This window comes from Gadus morhua, chromosome 12, assembly GCF_902167405.1.
Source record: "Gadus morhua chromosome 12, gadMor3.0, whole genome shotgun sequence".
In the NCBI taxonomy this organism is placed as follows: domain Eukaryota; kingdom Metazoa; phylum Chordata; class Actinopteri; order Gadiformes; family Gadidae; genus Gadus; species Gadus morhua.
Window position 1 is genome coordinate 26,426,125 of NC_044059.1, and position 18,440 is coordinate 26,444,564.

An 18,440-nucleotide genomic window follows, 5' to 3' on the forward strand; every position below is an offset into this window, starting at 1 on the left:
AGCACCGCGCTAGTGAGCTAGCACGGTGCTAAACTTAGTCTAGGGATACATTAGTGCACTAGTTCTCATCTTTTGATTCATTCCATGTTGCCTCTCAGATTAGGTATCTCCATGTTACCCCCCATGCCTCTCTTCGCTTTTCCAGTAAATCATGAGCATCTACCTGCATGCACGCCGCTTTGACCCTCACCCTGATGAACTTCGATGGAAGAACTATGCTCTGTTTTAATCTCTTAATTTCATCGCCGGTCATGCTGATTGTGTTTGAGGTTTGACTTTAATAGGCCAGCCCATGCTCAGTGAGAGAGAGAGAGAGAGAGAGAAAGAGAGAGAGAGAGAGAGAGAGAGAGAGAGAGAGAGAGAGAGAGAGAGAGAGAGAGAGAGAGAGAGAGAGAGAGAGAGAGAGAGAGAGAGAGAGAGAGAGAGAGAGAGAGAGAGAGAGAGAGAGAGAGAGGGAGAGGGAGAGGGAGAGGGAGAGGGAGGAAGAGAGAGATAATAATGATTGTCAATTGCAATTGGGGTTTCTTTACCCTGCTGTAACCCTGATATCTCACAAGAGCCTTGCTGCAGCGATTGGTCTACCCAACAGCATGTCCTATGCTAATGGTTAACCCTTCAATCCATTCTTCCATCCACCGGGAAACATTTCCCCAGCCACCGGCTGCCACTGCTCACTGACTGAACATGGCAATGTGGATGGTTGATATTCTACACCAGAACTGTTAACGTCAACGCTATTGTTAAGCTGTATGTAGCAGATGCAGGTCGGCCCCTTAGCACGCTCAACCCCCCCCTCGCACACACACACACACACACACACACACATGGATACTGGTTTTAATCTGATTTATTCACATAGATTAGCTGTGGTTTAAGGTTAGCAAATAATGAGCTAGGGTGTAGGATCTTCAACGTGGGCAGGGCGATCCATCACATCTCAATGGCTGTGTGTTCTCTCTGTTAGATGATAACACACTACTATACACAGAGTTTATTAAGTAAGGCTTCCTCCTATCTTCTCTTGTTTTTATTAAATGTTTTTTTGCCCTCGTCACATTTACGCTTACTCTTCTTGATATTCTCTTTGTTTGCCTGTTTCCGCCCTTACTTATTCCTCCTGTGGTTCAGTACACTTTTATCACCGGAGGAGGTCATGGAAGGACCACAGCGTTCCGTTGAGTTACCGCCTCAGGATGTCTCCCAGGTGGTCTGAACCTTCCTGACGCCATCGCCATCGACAGCTTATGAAGCCATTTGTGTCTGAGGAGGAAGGATCCTGTATTTACAGCCGGGCTCTGTCTGTTCCCTGCTGGCCAATAGCCTCGCAGCGGCCTCTAAATCTTGTGACACATGCCGGCTGGAAGGCGGACGTCGCACCAAGCACCCAGACGGTGAGAGGGGACGTCTGAGTCAGGGGGTGTGATCGATAGAAACAGAATTTGCTGCCATTGTTTTTTCTTCCCTTCAGCAGAATTACAGATTCTCATAAAGAATCCTCACAATTAAAGTGGGCAGTGTGACGCTGTCCCGGGCAAAGGGAGCTGATTAGATTCAGACAGAATGAGGAGAGAGGGAGCGAGAGGAGAAGAAAGAGAGAGAGAGAGAATGGAGGAAAGTGGGTGATTAATTGACAAAGACAAAAAAGAGAGATGTAACACTGGCGGGAATGGCAGGGAAATGGAACGAGAGGAGTGGGAGCAGACGAAAGTAAGGAGATGCAAAAGAAAAAGCTAATTAGAGCGAGGGAGAGAGGGAATAAAACTGAGAAAGAAAGCAAGAAAGGACTGGATGTTCTTTGGCATGAGCTGTCTCTTACTTGGTGGCTGGCTTTCTCTCTGGGGAGGGGATGCTTATGAGCATAATCGTATGCAGGCGGCCAGAGCTCCAGCCACAGTAAAGAGCTCTCTCTGAACACTCACCCTGGCTCTAATGCCGGGTCTGGGAGGTCCGGCACGTCTGCCAGTCCGTCCTGGAGGACAGAAGCCCAGTGAGGTCACTCTACCCAACCCATGACTGCCCAAGAGGCATGCCTCCATCCTCCCATCAGTTCACTCCTTCATGGTTCACATCCAGGCTATGTATCATGACTCTGTGTTGTATGTTGGGTCTGTCCATGTTGCAACTTAAGGTGTCTTGATAGAGAGATTTCCAATCCAAAGGGACTAAAGTAAAGGGAGAGAAACATTAAAAAAACATATTGAGTAGGCTATATGTTGGTGCTGGTGGTTTTTCTGTTTCGTCTTGTTATACTTTTATAAATACTTTGATATTATAAATTCTTACACGTTTTATTCTATTGAATATTTTACCTAATTCAATTATTACCATAACTTAAATATTCTTACGGAATCAGTTACAATAAATATTTTGAGTTAACTGAACGTATTGGGTTTTACAGTGTAGGTATTGAAACTGTTAATGCTTGCATAAACCTAAAGCCTAATAGTATAGAGTATATAGTGGCCCCTCACATGGAAATGTAAGGATAGCATCAGGAGTCACTGAGTTTCTAAAAAGATACACGACACCGACTGTTATTAGATGGCTGAACATCGCTGAAGAGGTAATAATAACGCGTTAGACTGATGAAAAGATGACGAGGATAAGCCTTAATATCAAATTTTGCTCATAGCGTGAGGCAATATCCGCAAAAACAAAACAACAAAACATCCATCAAATATCTTTGCACGCTTAAGGATAATGAAACTATTCACCTTTGGGAAACATGGTTGCGGGTGAAACAAGGACAACCACCATTTTGCGGAAACATTTGGGAAATTTCGAAAACCTTTCTTTCCAAACCTATTTTGCAATTACTTTACTACAAAAATTGTTATTCAAACCCAAACCTATTTTGAATGTCAAAAACAAGTCAAGTCGTGCTAATGATGCCAGGACAGTCTAAATCAGAGCGCTAGTTTTCCACCATCCCTCCAATGTAACCCATGCATGGCCAAAACATCCCATCCTCATCCAGAGCAGCAACAGGCTCATCCAAAGCCTGTTGCTGCTCTAAGATCTCTAAAGAGGCTGTCTGTTCATCAGCAGCCATGCAGAAACCTCGCACCTTTCCATTATTGTCCATTATTGCTAGATAGCTTGATATCCTGTTTTCAGGGTGAACTGAGAAGATCCTTGTATCTACAGTATGTCACCGGGTTTAGCTTGTGTTTTGTATTACAAAATAGGAAGATTAATGAAGACTGACTGGTGAAGTGAAAGGGCAACCAGAACACCTGACATATTGTGCGGGGGGGGATGTGTTGCCAAACCCCTTATGAGGGAAAACAGACAGAGGTTGCTCGCTGGACCAGTTTTTAACGCTTGTGGTGGACATTCCCTTTATTAAATCTTTATTACTAAGCGCAGAGTTCACCCAAGTGGATCTGATGTGTCAGCACCCAACTGTCACAGGAGATGTGACATATATATATTATATATATATATATATATACATATATATTTAAAAAATGATCTCCCCAGAAAGTACTATAAAATAACAAGTTCGGCGCTTTTATTTAATTTTTAGTCGACCCTGGCTTGCTTACTGTTATTTTAAAATGAAAGAGGTGTTTTGTTTTACATAATTTGTTTATTGTATATGTCGCTGATGGAGGAAACCCATCGCAACGGAAATCCAGGTCGGATCCATCTGATTGGTGTGTGTGTGTGTGTGTGTGTGTGTGTGTGTGTGTGTGTGTGTGTGTGTGTGTGTGTGTGTGTGTGTGTGTGTGTGTGTGTGTGTGTGTGTGCGTGTGTGTTTCTATTCTATTCTATACAGTGTTACCCTTTACGTTTCATTTGATAAGGACAATTATTTATTTATTTTCAAATATGTTTTTTTTCATGACGACCAATAAATTACGACAGTGTTACCCCTTATATTTTATTTGACAAAGACAACAGTGTGACCACTTATGTTTTTTTTCATGAAGACCAATAAAAAACAACAGTGTTACCCCTTGTGTTTTTTTTCATGACGACCAATCAAAAACAACAGTGTTACCACTTATGGTTCATTTGATAAAAACGACATTGTTACCCCTCATGTTTCATTTGATAAAAACGACAGTGTTACTCCTTATGTTTTTTTCATGAAGACCGATAAAAAACGACAGTGTTGCCCCTTATGTTTCATTTGATAAAAACGACATTGTTACCCCTCATGTTTCATTTGATTAAAAGGACAGTGTTACCCCTTGTGGTTTTTTTTATCAATATCGACAGGTTTACCCCTTATGTTTTTTTTCATGACGGCCGATAAAAAACTACAGTGTTACCCCTTATGTTTTTTTCATGACGACCGATAAAAACAACAGTGTTACCCCTTGTGTTTTTTTTCATGACGACCAATAAAAAAAACAACAGCGTTACCCCTTATGTTTTTTTTCATGACGACCGATAAAATACAACAGCGGTACCCCTGTCAACGTTTCTGCTGGGATCTGAACCTGAGCTGTTTGGAGTATTAACCTCCGAACTTATCAATGAATACACTCCACTGCACCACTGAGGCGATGAAAATTCACAATGATCAATCATCAATAAAGAGGATACACATGACATTAAAATGTATGTGTGTTTTTCTATTATTTCCCTTATGTTTTTTTCATGACGATCGATAAAAACAACAGTGTTGCCCCTTGTGTTTTTTTTCATGACGACCAATAAAAAACGACAGTGTTACCCCTTATGTTTTTTTTCATGACGACCGATAAAAAGCGACAGTGTTACCCCTTATGTTTTTTTTGACAAAGACAACAGTGTTACCCCTTATGTTTTTCTTCATGACGACCAATAAAAAACAACAGTGTTACCCCTTGTGTTTTTTTTCATGACGACCAATCAAAAACAATAGTGTTTCCCCTTATGGTTTTTTTCATGACGACCAAAGAACACTTTTTTAACACTGTCGTTTTTTATCAGTCGTCATGAAAAAACCATAAGGGAAATAATAGAAAAACACACATACATTTTAATGTTTTTTTTTTTTTCTTGACGACCAATAAAAAACAACAGTGTTACCCCTTATGTTTTTTTTCATGACGACCAATAAAAAACAACAGTGTTACCCCTTATGTTTTTTTTCATGATGACCAATAATAAACGACAGTGTTACCCCTTGTGGTTTTTTTCATGACGACCAATTAAAAACAACAGTGTCACCCACTATGTTTTATTTGATGAATATCGACAGTGTTACCCCTTATGTTTATTTCATGACGGCCGATAAAAAACGACAGAGTTACCCCTCATGTTTTTTCCATGTTGACCAATAAAAAACAGTGGTTATATATATATGATGCAATAGACATGATAGCATTACGTTTCAAAGTAAAGATATTGTGTTTTCCATAGAAATTGAGCCGCGGTCGCCAGTGGGTTAGGCAGAGTACACTCCACTGCACCACTGAGGCGATGAAAATTCACAATGATCAATCATCAATAAAGAGGATATACATGACATTAAAATGTATGTGTGTTTTTCTATTATTTCCCTTATGTTTTTTTTCATGACGGCCGATAAAAAACGACAGTGTTACCCCTTATGTTTTTTTCATGACGACCGATAAAAACAACAGTGTTACCCCTTATGGTTTTTTTAATGACGACCGATAAAATACAACAGCGGTACCCCTGTCAACGTTTCTGCAGGGATCCGAACCTGAGATGTTTGGAGTATTAACCTCCGAACTTATCAATGAGTACACTCCACTGCACCACTGAGACCATGAAAATTCAGAATGATCAATCATCAATAAAGAGGATATACATGACATTAAAATGTATGTGTGTTTTTCTATTATTTCCCTTATGTTTTTTTTCATGACGACCAATAAAAACAACAGTGTTACCCCTTATGTATTTTTTCATGACGACCGATAAAAAACGAGTGTTACCCCTTATGTTTTTTTCATGACGACCGATAAAAAAACAACAGTATTACCCCTTGTGTTTTTTTTCATGGAGACCAATAAAAAACGTCAGTGTTACCCCCTATGTCTTTTTTCATGACGACTGATAAAAAACGACAGTGATACCCCTCATGTTTTTTTTCATGACGACAAATAAAAAACAACAGTGTTACCCCTTATGGTTTTTTTCATGACGACCAAAGAAAAACGACAGTGTCACCCCTCATGTTCCATTTGATAAAAACGACAGTGTTACCCCCTATGTTTTATTCTATAGATTTCAACAGTGTTACCCCTTATGGATTTTTCATGACAACAGATAAAAAACGACAGTGTTACCCTTTACGTTTCATTTGATAAAAACAACAGTGTTACCCCTTATGGTTTTTTCATGACGACTGATAAAAAACGACAGTGTTACCCCTTATATTTTATTTGACAAAGACAACAGTGTTACCCCTTTTTTTTTTTATTCATGACGACCAATAAAAAACAACAGTGTTGACATTTTATTTGACAAAGACAACAGAGTTAACCTTGTGTTTTTTTCATTACGACAAATCAAAAACAACTGTGTTACCCCTTATGGTTTTTTTCATGACGACCAAAGAAAAATGACAGTGTCACCCCTCATGTTTCATTTGATAAAAACGACAGTGTTACCCCTTATGTTTTTTTCATGACGACCGATAAAAAACGACAGTGTTACCCCTTATGTTTCATTTGATAAAAACGACAGTGTTACCCCTCATGTTTCATTTGATTAAAACGACAGTGTTACCCCTTATATATGACAGTTTATCGGTATGTTTTTTTTAATGAAAACCAATAAAAAACAACAGTGTTACCCCTTATGTTCCATTTGATTAAAAAGACAGTGTTCCCCCTTACGTTTCATTTGATTAAAACGACAGTGTGTGAAAAACAACAGTGTTGCCCCCTATGTTTTATTTGATAAATATCAGCAGTGTTACCCCTTTTGTTTTTTTCATGACGACCAATAAAAAACAACAGTGTCATAGGTCGCTACCTAGCAGAGAGTTGTAAGCACTTTCCACCCTTTTCAGTGGAGGAATTGGACTCCCCAAGCAATGTTATACTTAAAAGGAGCAAGTAAGTTACATAATAATTTAGTCTTTCGGCCTGTAGCATATAAACAAAATGAAGCAACTGTCCCATATTTCTAACTGCATTTGAAGTAGACATTGAGACTCACAAAAAATGGACGCTATAGGACAGTGATCATGATTTGTCTCAATATCAGAATAACAACAATGGGTCAAATAGCAATGGCTGGTGGAATGGCCATGAAGTAGGTCTGTATATGCAGTGTATGCTTGTCCAGGCCCTGCAAGTCAGGATGTAGGCTATGAATCTGAATGAAAAGTAGGTAAATAGGTAGTGGCCATCCCCAAAATGCACCAGAATACAGGAAATCAAATCTATTAAATAAAAAAATATATATGGGGGGGGGGGGGGGGGGGGGGGGGGGGGGGGGACCTCAGACCCCCTGTCTGTTACTGTGCCCCACCAACATGTTTGATCGCCAGCCGCCACTGAGAATGACCAATGGAAATAATTCTCTGCACAATTTGAATTGTGTTTAAATATGGTACAGTGGTCATTTGTTTAGCCAATTCATGTTAAACAATGAGGGTTTTGATTGACCCGAGGGAGAGGGGGCCTTTGATCGAGCGTTTGTGTTTTTTTTTATCATTGCTTTATTGGCCTAATCTGAGGAGAAATCTATGCCATAAACAGACATTTTATAGGCCTTTATTACACTGGTCTTCTCAATGCCGTGGAACGCTCCGTTCACTTGCAAGGGTAGCAGTCCGGTAACTTGTCAACCCCAGCGTCTTCGGTTGCTAAGCGACGTCAACAAGCAGACTATTTCACTGCTGATCAACGCTACGAATGCTGGTAACGAATAAATTGTAAAAAGACACACCATGTGAATTCATTTGCCAAATAAGATTTGAAAAGCTTTGGAAATTTATCTACAACACTATTTACATGGTTTTGGAGTAGTACACTTTGAAATTTTAATACAGTTCAGCGAGAAAGGCGACGAAGAATAAGAAGGGGGCGTTCCAGCCTGCGTAAACGGGAACTCCCACCACACGCCCATTTGTGTCTGCAGTGGGATGATGTTGGAGCGATGAGGGGCCCCCAAGCGGAGCTGCGACTTCAGCATTGTTCACCAGCGGTGGGTATCCATCATCTGCGACATGCCCGAGACGTTGCGCGTACCGAGCTGAACATCCACACGCGTATACGCCCGCGCTGTGTACCCCGCACGCATGAAGGAAGCGGCCCATGTGTGCGAATCAGATGGCAGGCTAACTCATCAGCTAAAACAGGCCTCCTCGCCCAAGGCTGGGGTGATCCATCCTGCTCTGTTGTGAGAGTACAACAGATAAGCTGAAAATCACAACGCACTCTTTTTCAGGGAGGAAAAAACCTGATTCTCGGGTTCCACGTGAGATTGTGTCATCCCACGTGCAGTAATAAGAGACGCTGCAGTGATCTTACGTTTACATTTGAAGCACATAAAGGCAATTACCCGGAAGGTATCTGTTCCCGGGCAGACTCGTGGTAGACGCGCGGTGAGCAGATCGTGTGTGCTATGATTGAAAGGCGGAGGTTCCCTGAGGGAAAAAACGTACATATTGATTTGACAGTTTCAATTTGCTGCTCTATGAATACTCCGATTACGATAAATGGGACATTACGTCTGAGGAGCAGGGCGTGGAGCGGGGATATTACAATTCAATGCCATGGATCAGAAACAACACTGATGTAATAAATGACCATCGCTCGAACTGCTTTAAAGGCATCTTGCAAGAATTGATTACGAAAAACGGATTAGGCAAATAGACAGGTAATGTAGTTTGTGTAATTAGATAGTGACACACGTCTGACATTCACTTGCCCGGGAGTCACCCAATGTATGAATAGAGCACAGCCACAATCTCTGCTCTGGTTTCATAGCATTACATTTAATAGAATGAAACCCTGACTACTCTGCAACAGAAACACAAACAGTGGTGAGATACTCGGATAGGCTGCATCATCAATGACTTGATTTGCATTTCAATTATTAATTTAAATAACTTCCAGGTCAGCAATGTTCAGCACAGCCATTTAGACTGATAATATTGCACACAGTTTACACATTTCCACAGCTTTGAGGTAAATTATGGTATGAATGCCAAGTTAACAGTCCCCAAGCGAGAGAGGGGTTATTTAGCCTTCATGTCGGAAATAAAAAGGGCTTTTGTACTTTTGACACAAGAAAATAGTTTGAATTGAAAGTCAAATCGACCTATTAAAAATAACCATGAACAATGAAGAAAAGTGAGTTCAAGTGGTAGTACTGGACTGCTTAGCATTCATTATATCTTCAAGGCTTTTTTGATAATGTATCGGTTCTAGCATTTTACATTGATTTCCTAGAAAAAACTAAAATGCTGTATAATTAAATATTTGAAAGTTTTGCAATTAAATTAATACAATTTGGGCAGCAACAAATCTGTCAAAGTACATTGCATTTGCATGGGATGGATTATTATAATATTATTAAGTATAGCAGAGTTCATGAAGCAAGTGTTTTCATAAGTGGTTACTCATTACTGAAATTTCAAGTGTTCCACTTCTGCTCTGGGAAACCAACGGTAAAAATAATCTCAGAGTAAGAATCATTCCCAAAGGAAATCATTTGGAAACGGGAAGACCTGAATCAATCGAGAATGAACTTTAAATAGAAATTGCCCTTTAATGAAACGCCAAATCTTTCTCCTGATGTGTTAGGCATGTGTGGAATTATTCCCATCATATACATTTCTTAAAGGTCTCTTCAAATAAGAAAATCAGGTGTCATCTTTATTACTTTTTATAATAAATATAGACTTATCTGAAGACTCCAATCACCTCAAATCCTACAAACAAATTTGCTGTACAAAATAATGAGGCCAGCAGCACTGCCGGGTGTATTAGCGTCATACTATAGGCCCTCCACACACACACAAACAGACCCAGATAATCACCGAATGGCAGTCATCATCCCATTTGACAACAACATAGCAGACATGTATGACATAAATCCCAGTGGAAATGAACCAAACGTCATGGATTCCAAACCCATTTGTTTCAACAAAAATATCCGAAGTCAATCGAGAAGAACAAAAATGACCATAATTACGTTCCAAACTTAACTGACAAGCGGACAGGGCGGACAGCCGAGGACGTTCAAGTAGACCAGTCGGTGATATAGTGCCCCCTTGTGGCCGTCCGCAGAACAACTGGTATGCGAACGCGGAAGTAACCCTCCTCTCCCTAGGTCTGCCTCGCAGCCTTCAGGAGCATAAGGGAGAAAGGAGGTCTCTGGCTGCCCGCCAGCGTAGGAGCCTGGCGAGCGGATAATGCCTCGCAGCAGGTCGCTCGTCACCTCCGTCGGCAGCGAGGCGCCCACCACCCCCGACCGTCTTTCTAACTTCTACGTCTTTGAAGTGTGAGTGTGGGGCTCTTATCAGCCAGCCCCAGGGGACCCCCTGAGTCTTCATCCCCGTCCCTGGGTAAGCAGTTGGGCTTGTGTGGCTGTGCAGTGCGTCTGTGTGTGTGTGTGTGTGTGTGTGTTAAGGCGTGTGTGCGTCCTCCATCTCAGAGGATCTGCTCCGTGCTGGAGGCGGAGATGTCCAGCAGTCTCCAGGCGGCGTACGGGTTGAGCTCCTCCTGGTCCCGACACAGAGCCCACACGTACATGATCCTCTGCACCTTGTCCTGCCACGCCGACAGAGAGCACAACAACGAGGTCAGCGACGGGACCAGAAGAACGAGAGCCGAGGAATAACGAGAGACTGCATCCAAGCCCTGCGTCAGCGGACTCAAAAAGGGACAGCTGTCATTTTATCTCCAGACATTAGGAAACCGTCCATTAATCCCAGGGGAAGGTTGCATCGACCGTTAATCTGTGGCGAGAGCACTCTGAGCACCAGGCAGGCCTCCAGCTGGAGCGTGCCGCTCAGTGAAAACTTTGGCCAATCAAAACAGCCGGAGTCTGCCAGCGCCGCCTCGCTGAGATATCGCCGCTGTCATTGAGGAGCCCTCCGTTTAACATTAGCGTGCTTTGCAGGATTTATGTTTTTATAAAAATAGCGACAGACCTACAGTCTAGCTAATACGTGTTCTTCCTTGGGATTACTTAATCAATGCAGATGTGCTCACGTCTGGCATTCAAAAGTGAACCACAGACACTGTTCCCGGTGAACAGAAACATTTGCCAATTATGGCATTAAATCTATTGGAAAATGTTGAATCGATTTGTGTTGTTTTGATATCCGAGACTAAGAGATAAACCTATACTGTATATACATACACTGTATATGCATATCATACAATACTGTATCGACGGCGATATATTGTTTCTCTGTCTTCTGGCAAATGTACTTATTGTAAGTCCCTTTGGTTAAAAGCGTCAGTGCCCAAAATGGAGGATACATACAGGGTCGCCCTCCACCACGTCTCCCCTGGGGTTGCGGACTACCAGCACCATCTGAGCCTGGAAGGTGATGATCAGCACCGGGCCTTGCTCCATCATCTTGCCCATGGGCAGCTGGAGGTGAGACGGAAACATAGAACATGAAACGGAACCGCCAGGCACAGCAAAGCAAGCCCGCATCAAGGACTAACCTTGCAACCTTTATCGTTAGGGCTTGGGGCTCGCTGTGCACTAGAGAATGGGATATGCGTCATCTCCGACTAACTTGCGTTCGAGCTACCAAGTTGGAAAAACATGGATGTTAACGCTTAACTATAAGAACATAAATGTATTATAGATTATTAGAGCTGTCAGTTAAACGCGTTATTAACAGCGTTAACGCAAACCAAATTTAACGGCGTTAAATTTTTTATCGCGCGATTAACGCAATTATTTTATAAAAAAAAAAATAATAATAATTTTTTCCTTTGGCTCAAAACAAAGAAACAGTAGCCTGACTGCTATGTTCAAATGACATTCGTTCAAAGCAGTCGTTTAATTGCACTATAGGCTCTTTTTTTGTATCGTCCTGTTTTGATCAGTGTATATGCCAATGTTGTTATCAATAAAAAATCATTTGCACAAGGCAAGCCGATGCACTTCACCATGTTGATAAGAGAATTAAAATGAGAAGAATTATGGGACTAAAAAATCAAGGGATATTTAGCATAGAAAAATAATTTGCGATTAATTAGAGTTAACTATGACATTAATGCGATTAATCACGATTAAATATTTTAATCGCTTGACAGCTCTATAGATTATGAATTATCTAGTTCTGAAGAATAAATGTCCCAGAAATTGGTTTCTCACACAAAGATACTAAGGCCAAGGCTTGAGTGATTATGAGACTGGTCCAAACCGGAAAATCATCATGCTCACTAAGCAGTATATCTAAAGTTTCACAATCCCATGAGGGGAAGTGGTTCCAGGAACACAGTTGCATCTAGGCGATGGAGAAATGTATACAGCAGCAGTGTTCATCGGATTAAGATTAAAAAAACATTTATTGAATGGAGGTTCAAACAATTGTTCTCTGCAAATATATTGTATTGATTTATATGGACACAAATTGTCAAACATTTTTAATTGAAACGTTGAATAAAAAAAAAAAGCCTTTTAAAAAAAAACACTTTGTTAGAATTGGTTCCTGCCTCCGAGATCGTTATGGCAGAGTGTAACTACTTACATCAATACTGTCGATGTCCAAGATCTTAGAGTGGAACTGCAGACCCATGGCTTTGGCCTGCTTGATGGGGTGGGCTAGCTGACTGTACGTCTAACCACCAGGGAGAGAGAGAATCAGACACAGTTTTAGTTTCAACAGGAATAATGTTCTTTCCGGATGGATTGACAGTAGAGTCGGCCAATGAGGGAGGACATACCGCTTCATAGCACCAGTCTCTCAGTACCTCCAGCTCCCCTCGAATCATCGCCTGTACAGAGGACACACACACACACACACACACACACACACACACACACACACACACACACACACACACACACACACACACACACACACACACACACACACACACACACACACGTTTATATCTGAGATCTATCCGCCATGACCCATGAGTGATCCGAGTTTCTAAAGGTGCGTTCCCACCAGAAGCCAAGCAAATATTCTACACCAACAACATCAGATTGCCGCCGAACCCCAATGAGCCTGATTGGCTGAGAGAAAGAGAGCGAGGACACACCTCCAGGATGTTGGGGATGATGTCTCGTTCACACTGCCTGAGGAAGGAATCCTTGTCGAAGGCGGGGTCTATCTTGAGGATCTCCGTGAGCACCTCCGACATCTCCGTCTTTGAGAAGAGTCCGCCTGATTGGTTCAGTGAGTCGATCAGACAGCCACACGCACCAGGAGATAATGAAAGGCATGGATCCATGCTAAGACGTTGTGGGGGTGGGGGTGGGGGGGGGGGGGGGGGGTAAGGGGTTTCCATGGTTACCTAGGATGTCAGTCATCTTCTCTGTGACGGCGCGGGACGCCCTGATTAGGGTGTTGTCGCTCTCGTCGTACTTCATCTTCATCTCAAAGAACCCTTGGAGGAGGAAGAGGAGGAAGAGGAGGAGTGGGGACAGGAGGCGGAGGGAGGGACGAGGGAAGAGCGGGGAGTCAGGGAGAGACTCGGCAGAACACAGCTCTCCATTCAGGGATGATGAATGAACAACAAGCGCTTCCTGACATACGCCAGGAGAATTCAAATACACGCTCGTCTTTAAATACATGAAAGCACTCATACACACACACACACACACGCACACACACACACACACACACACGCAAACACTATGAAATGTATGTCTTTAGTGCGTGTAAAGTGCTGATGCTACCGGAACGTCAGTACTAATTTAAATCTGTTGACTTAGCACAAAATCATGAAATGATGTCCAAACATAATCTATAACCACACTTCCTCAGCCAAAGAAACGTCGGTTGCCATGCTCCTGTGAATAATAACCACAGTGATGAAGTAGACTCGCTAATAGCCGAAGCATAGCAATGAGGTTATTCTGAATAGTGCCACTTCCTATGTCCCCTCCCTGCCTGTCCAACTCTACTGCAGACCTTACAAACTGCCTGGAACGAGTTGAGATGGTAGGGCCTCAATTAGATTGCTTTCCCTTAGCTAATCTTAATGCATGGTATTTGCATGCGTGTAATGAATATGGCTAGCGATGGGTGCATATGTATGTGTATGTATTTAGGATGACATGTTATTAATGGCCAAGCCGGGGAGATTCTGACAGCAGAAAGATAAATGACCATAACGACAAATTAACATGTAGCAAACGTGATTTAGTACTCCAGTTCTGCCCTTTCAAAATAAAATAGCGAGCTCATAAAGCCTGGCTAATTTGGATTGCTTTCCTTGAGCAAGCCTTAATATATAGCGTTATTATGTGCACAGATTTCTGTGCGCATGCATTTAAAACGTCTCCATTCCCATAGTGGGTTTCTAAAAGCAAAGAAATATCCACGGTGTTAAATGTAAAAGACACAATTTTGTACTATTGTGCATTTATTCATGGTTACCGCCATGAAAATTATTAACATGCACATTTTTCAGGTAAAATCATCGAGACACACATGCACATTCAACAAGTTATCCGTCTCACTTTAAATGAAGGCACCTAAATCATTACATTCTATGAAGACTATATAAAAACATACAAATATATATCTTTTTATAACCAACTCAGGACAATTTAGAAACTTAAATTGAAAAGATCACTTTATTGTACCTTCACTGTATTGATCACTATAATGCACTTGGTGGCTTGTTGAAAGTGCACTACAATGATCTTTTTTATTTGAGTTTCTAAATATTAATTTTATTGTATGACGATGTTCCTATATTAGTCACTTTTGAGTCTGCCTCGTGTATGAAAAGTGTTAGATAAATAAAGTTGGATGCCTTGGCCAAGTTGGTCAAAGTCAATAAAAGTGACCTAATCCTTACTGTTGACCACCACGTTGTTCTCCTTGAAATCCTTCCACTGTTGGAACCACTTGGAGTCCTTGTGCAGAACCACGCCCATGGCTTCCCTGCAACACACACACACACACACACACACACACACACACACACACACACACACACACACACACACACACACACACACACACACACACACACACACACACACACACACACACACACACACACACTTTAGTGCTAGCAGAAGTATTAGTATATAATCCCCTAGAAATATGAGTCAGGTTTTCTTTACCCTTGAATGATACAAATCTACACACCATTCACAACCTCACCGCTAGAGGCCACTATATCCTACACACTGCATCTTTGAATGACAATGTGCAATGTCCTTGTTCATTTCAGTATGCATCGCTTCCTTGAGATAGGCCCACATTTTCCCCGGCAGAAAAACCATTAAGAAGAACCCACGGTGGCCTACTGAGTGGAGCACGTACTCGTTGACCTCAAAGACCTTCCCCTGGTCCGCCGCCCCCTTGGAGGAGAACTCGCTCCTCTTCCGCAGTCTGGAGGGGGGGCGGTAGGGCCCGGTGTGGCCCAGGTCGTCGATCTCCTTCTTCACGCTCTCCATGCCCTGACAGAACACAGGCAGTCCCATATTCACGTTTGATTGGCGTCCATTTTCAAAATGTAATAGATACACAAGTGCTAGAGTGATCCCTCCACACCGTTTGTGTGCAGTAGGGCATTGACTCGAATATAATTCGAATATCAAAAAATAAATCAAAATTCGAACGAATATTAGGCAGCCCTTAATATTTGAACCTGTTATGGGCAGGCCAAGGGGGAGACGTCGGAGAACCCGACGCAGTCTATTCATAATATTCTAATGACCACGTAAGAGGCAGTGAACGAAGTATTGATTAGAAAGCGATTTAATAGAAACCTAATAAACCGTTGGAACACGCAAGACCGGTAACCATAGCAACGTGGTAAACAAACCTCACGAAGCCCAATCCAGGTCTTACAGAAGGCATTTAATGGTCAAAATATTATTAATAAATATTCGAATATTAATATTAATAAAAAAACTTTTAATATGATTTTTGGGCAAAAGTCAAAGCCCTAGTGTGCAGTGATAGTCATTTAGATTAAATGTATTATTCTGTTGCGTTTCTAACCCTGCTCATGACCTCAGAATGAGTGGGAGTGTCCTAGCTAAGGGCTGCACAGCATATTGGTGAACATCTCAATGGCTGCTGCTAAGGGCACTTATTTGTTCCAAATAAAATAGGAAATGTTAACCCAATGCTACAAAAGCTATAAAGTTTACGAAGAGGCCATTCTTAAAACATGATAATGTGGCACCACTTCCATCAGTTTCTGTCCGTCTCTTTTCATTTTATACATGTTGCATTTTATGTCTCAATTCATAATGTCTATCACGCCCTGCAGCAAAGTGCATTTTTCTTGCTGGAGAATAAAAAATGAGCCGGACTTCACTGGTCGCTGTTTATAAATGTACCTCCTCGGTAATGTATTATTTAATATAGCCACAACCGGCTGTAAAGAGACACTCTGTACCTGTGATATGGCCCTGAAGGCTCCTGTCTTCCCAAACTTTTCCCCGCTCCTGGATACAGAGTCGGCTGAGCTCTTGGCCGACTTGGCGGCCTCCTCCACACCCTCCTTGATCTTCTTCCCGAGGTCTGTACGACTGACCTCCTCCAGCCCCTGATCACACACACACACACACACACACACACACACACACACACACACACACACACACACACACACACACACACACACACACACACAGACACACACACACACACACACACACACACACACACACACACACACGTATACCAAGTCTTTAATTCCTTTAGTGTAGAATAGATGACGATGGTTTACAGAACTGAAGAGGAAAAGAGAAGGTAGAAATATACTGTCACATACCTCTTTTACTGACTCTGAGATGGTCCCAAACGTTTTCCTGAGTACTTCTGAGGTCTTCGCCGTTTCAGACTCTATCGTTTTCTGAGAGAAAGATGAGTCGGAACATTTGTTAACAACCTCTTCCATAACCATGAACACAATCTGAATTCAAACTCATCTTCTTCAAATCTTGGGATCATATCGTTGATCTCAATAATGTACAGTACACCGTTTATTAAATCGGGCTAGGCACTGACGTATTTCTTGCGAGCCTGCTGAAGTGCGTCTGAGTCTTCCAGCTTCTGGGCCTCCTTGCGGAACTTCTTGATGTTCTCGGTCATCTCCTTGTTCTTGTTCAGCTCCTGCTTCAGGTTCTCCAGGAACCCCCCAATGAATCCCTTCCGGCCCTCCCCTCTGGACGAGTGCCGGACCTGGGAGTGAATATGGAGGACATCAACATGGAGATAACTTCCCTTGTTTCTTCATGCCCTCTATTTCGTTTTTGGCACATACTTTAAGACAAACTGTTATTATTCACCCTAAATGCCCTAAATTTAAATGTATTCAATTTAATTTGGCAATACACATTCCTCCAATTCGATTTATGGTGGATTCAGATAGTGTGACTTCGGAGGAAAAAAATATTGCTAAAGAAGCCTAAAGGTAGACTTGGGGTTCAAAGCCTCTTTCGTCTGGGAGTCAAATACCCAAACAATTAGATGGCCCTGTTCTCGTATAATTTGAATTTAATATAATAGTCAGAGTTCTTTGGATGAGGAGGATGTTTTCATAGTTCAGAAGAACCAATTGAGGTGGTCGACGGTGTAAAGACTACCTGTGAAGAGGTGGTGAGGGATCCGCATACTCTGTAGATGTGATGTATATTATTGTGCAGGGGCATGTAAGAAGGACCGCATGCCTGTACACATCGCCTGACGCATATCTAGATCATAGGAAAAAACAAAATAACCCAGTATCCCCAACTCAAGGACTGTTATCCATATGCTGCGAAGCATTCATACTCAAAGCATTGGCACAAAAACGGAAATAAAATTAATTTAGGTGAAGTGTTTTGATTAATAGTATAGAGGATTAAGGTTGGATTAAACACTTTCGGAACCCGATGTTGTTTTGCCCAACCACCGGCTTTGTCGGATGGTCCACCGATCTCGTAAACAGCCTACGCTCTTTTAGTGATAGGTATTTAAAATAAAATTTGTGTTGCTATAATTGTTAGATCGTTAAAGCAGGTGGAACTAAAGAAAATGTGCACTCAGAAGCATTTATTTCGAAACTTACCTGAGAACACAAACACAAGGAGGCCGCCATCTTGGTTGCATTGCAAGTGACCTTATCCGGTGATGACCTACGGTGGGAGGAGCTTCCACTATTTCAAATGTTTCAGGCAGATAAATTAATCTGCACTCAATTTTCCACTTAGCAAGTGATAAATCAATTGGAAATTAATTATTGAAAAATGTATGGGTTAAAAAATAAGCTGTAGAGAAACTAAATAGATCTGCCAAGTTCACAACTTGTTGGTGCTTCGTTCAACTTAACACTTAAAGTAGTGTTTATCAGGAATACAAA

General features: G+C 41.9%; 1 protein-coding gene across 1 annotated transcript; it reads right to left on the minus strand.

Moving 5' to 3' along the window:
* Positions 1-8,896: 8,896 nt before the first annotated feature.
* timm44 (translocase of inner mitochondrial membrane 44 homolog (yeast)) lies at positions 8,897-18,196 on the minus strand. The gene is made up of 13 exons (XM_030373031.1): positions 18,150-18,196; positions 17,686-17,793; positions 17,108-17,281; positions 16,872-16,952; positions 16,494-16,643; positions 15,407-15,543; positions 14,934-15,019; positions 13,419-13,511; positions 13,164-13,288; positions 12,840-12,890; positions 12,644-12,733; positions 11,419-11,529; positions 8,897-10,697 (listed from the first exon to the last, which is right to left on the minus strand). The coding sequence occupies exons 1-13, from the start codon at positions 18,177-18,179 to the stop codon at positions 10,578-10,580; spliced, it is 1,356 nt and encodes a 451-aa protein (XP_030228891.1). The 5' UTR covers positions 18,180-18,196; the 3' UTR covers positions 8,897-10,577.
* Positions 18,197-18,440: the final 244 nt, after the last annotated feature.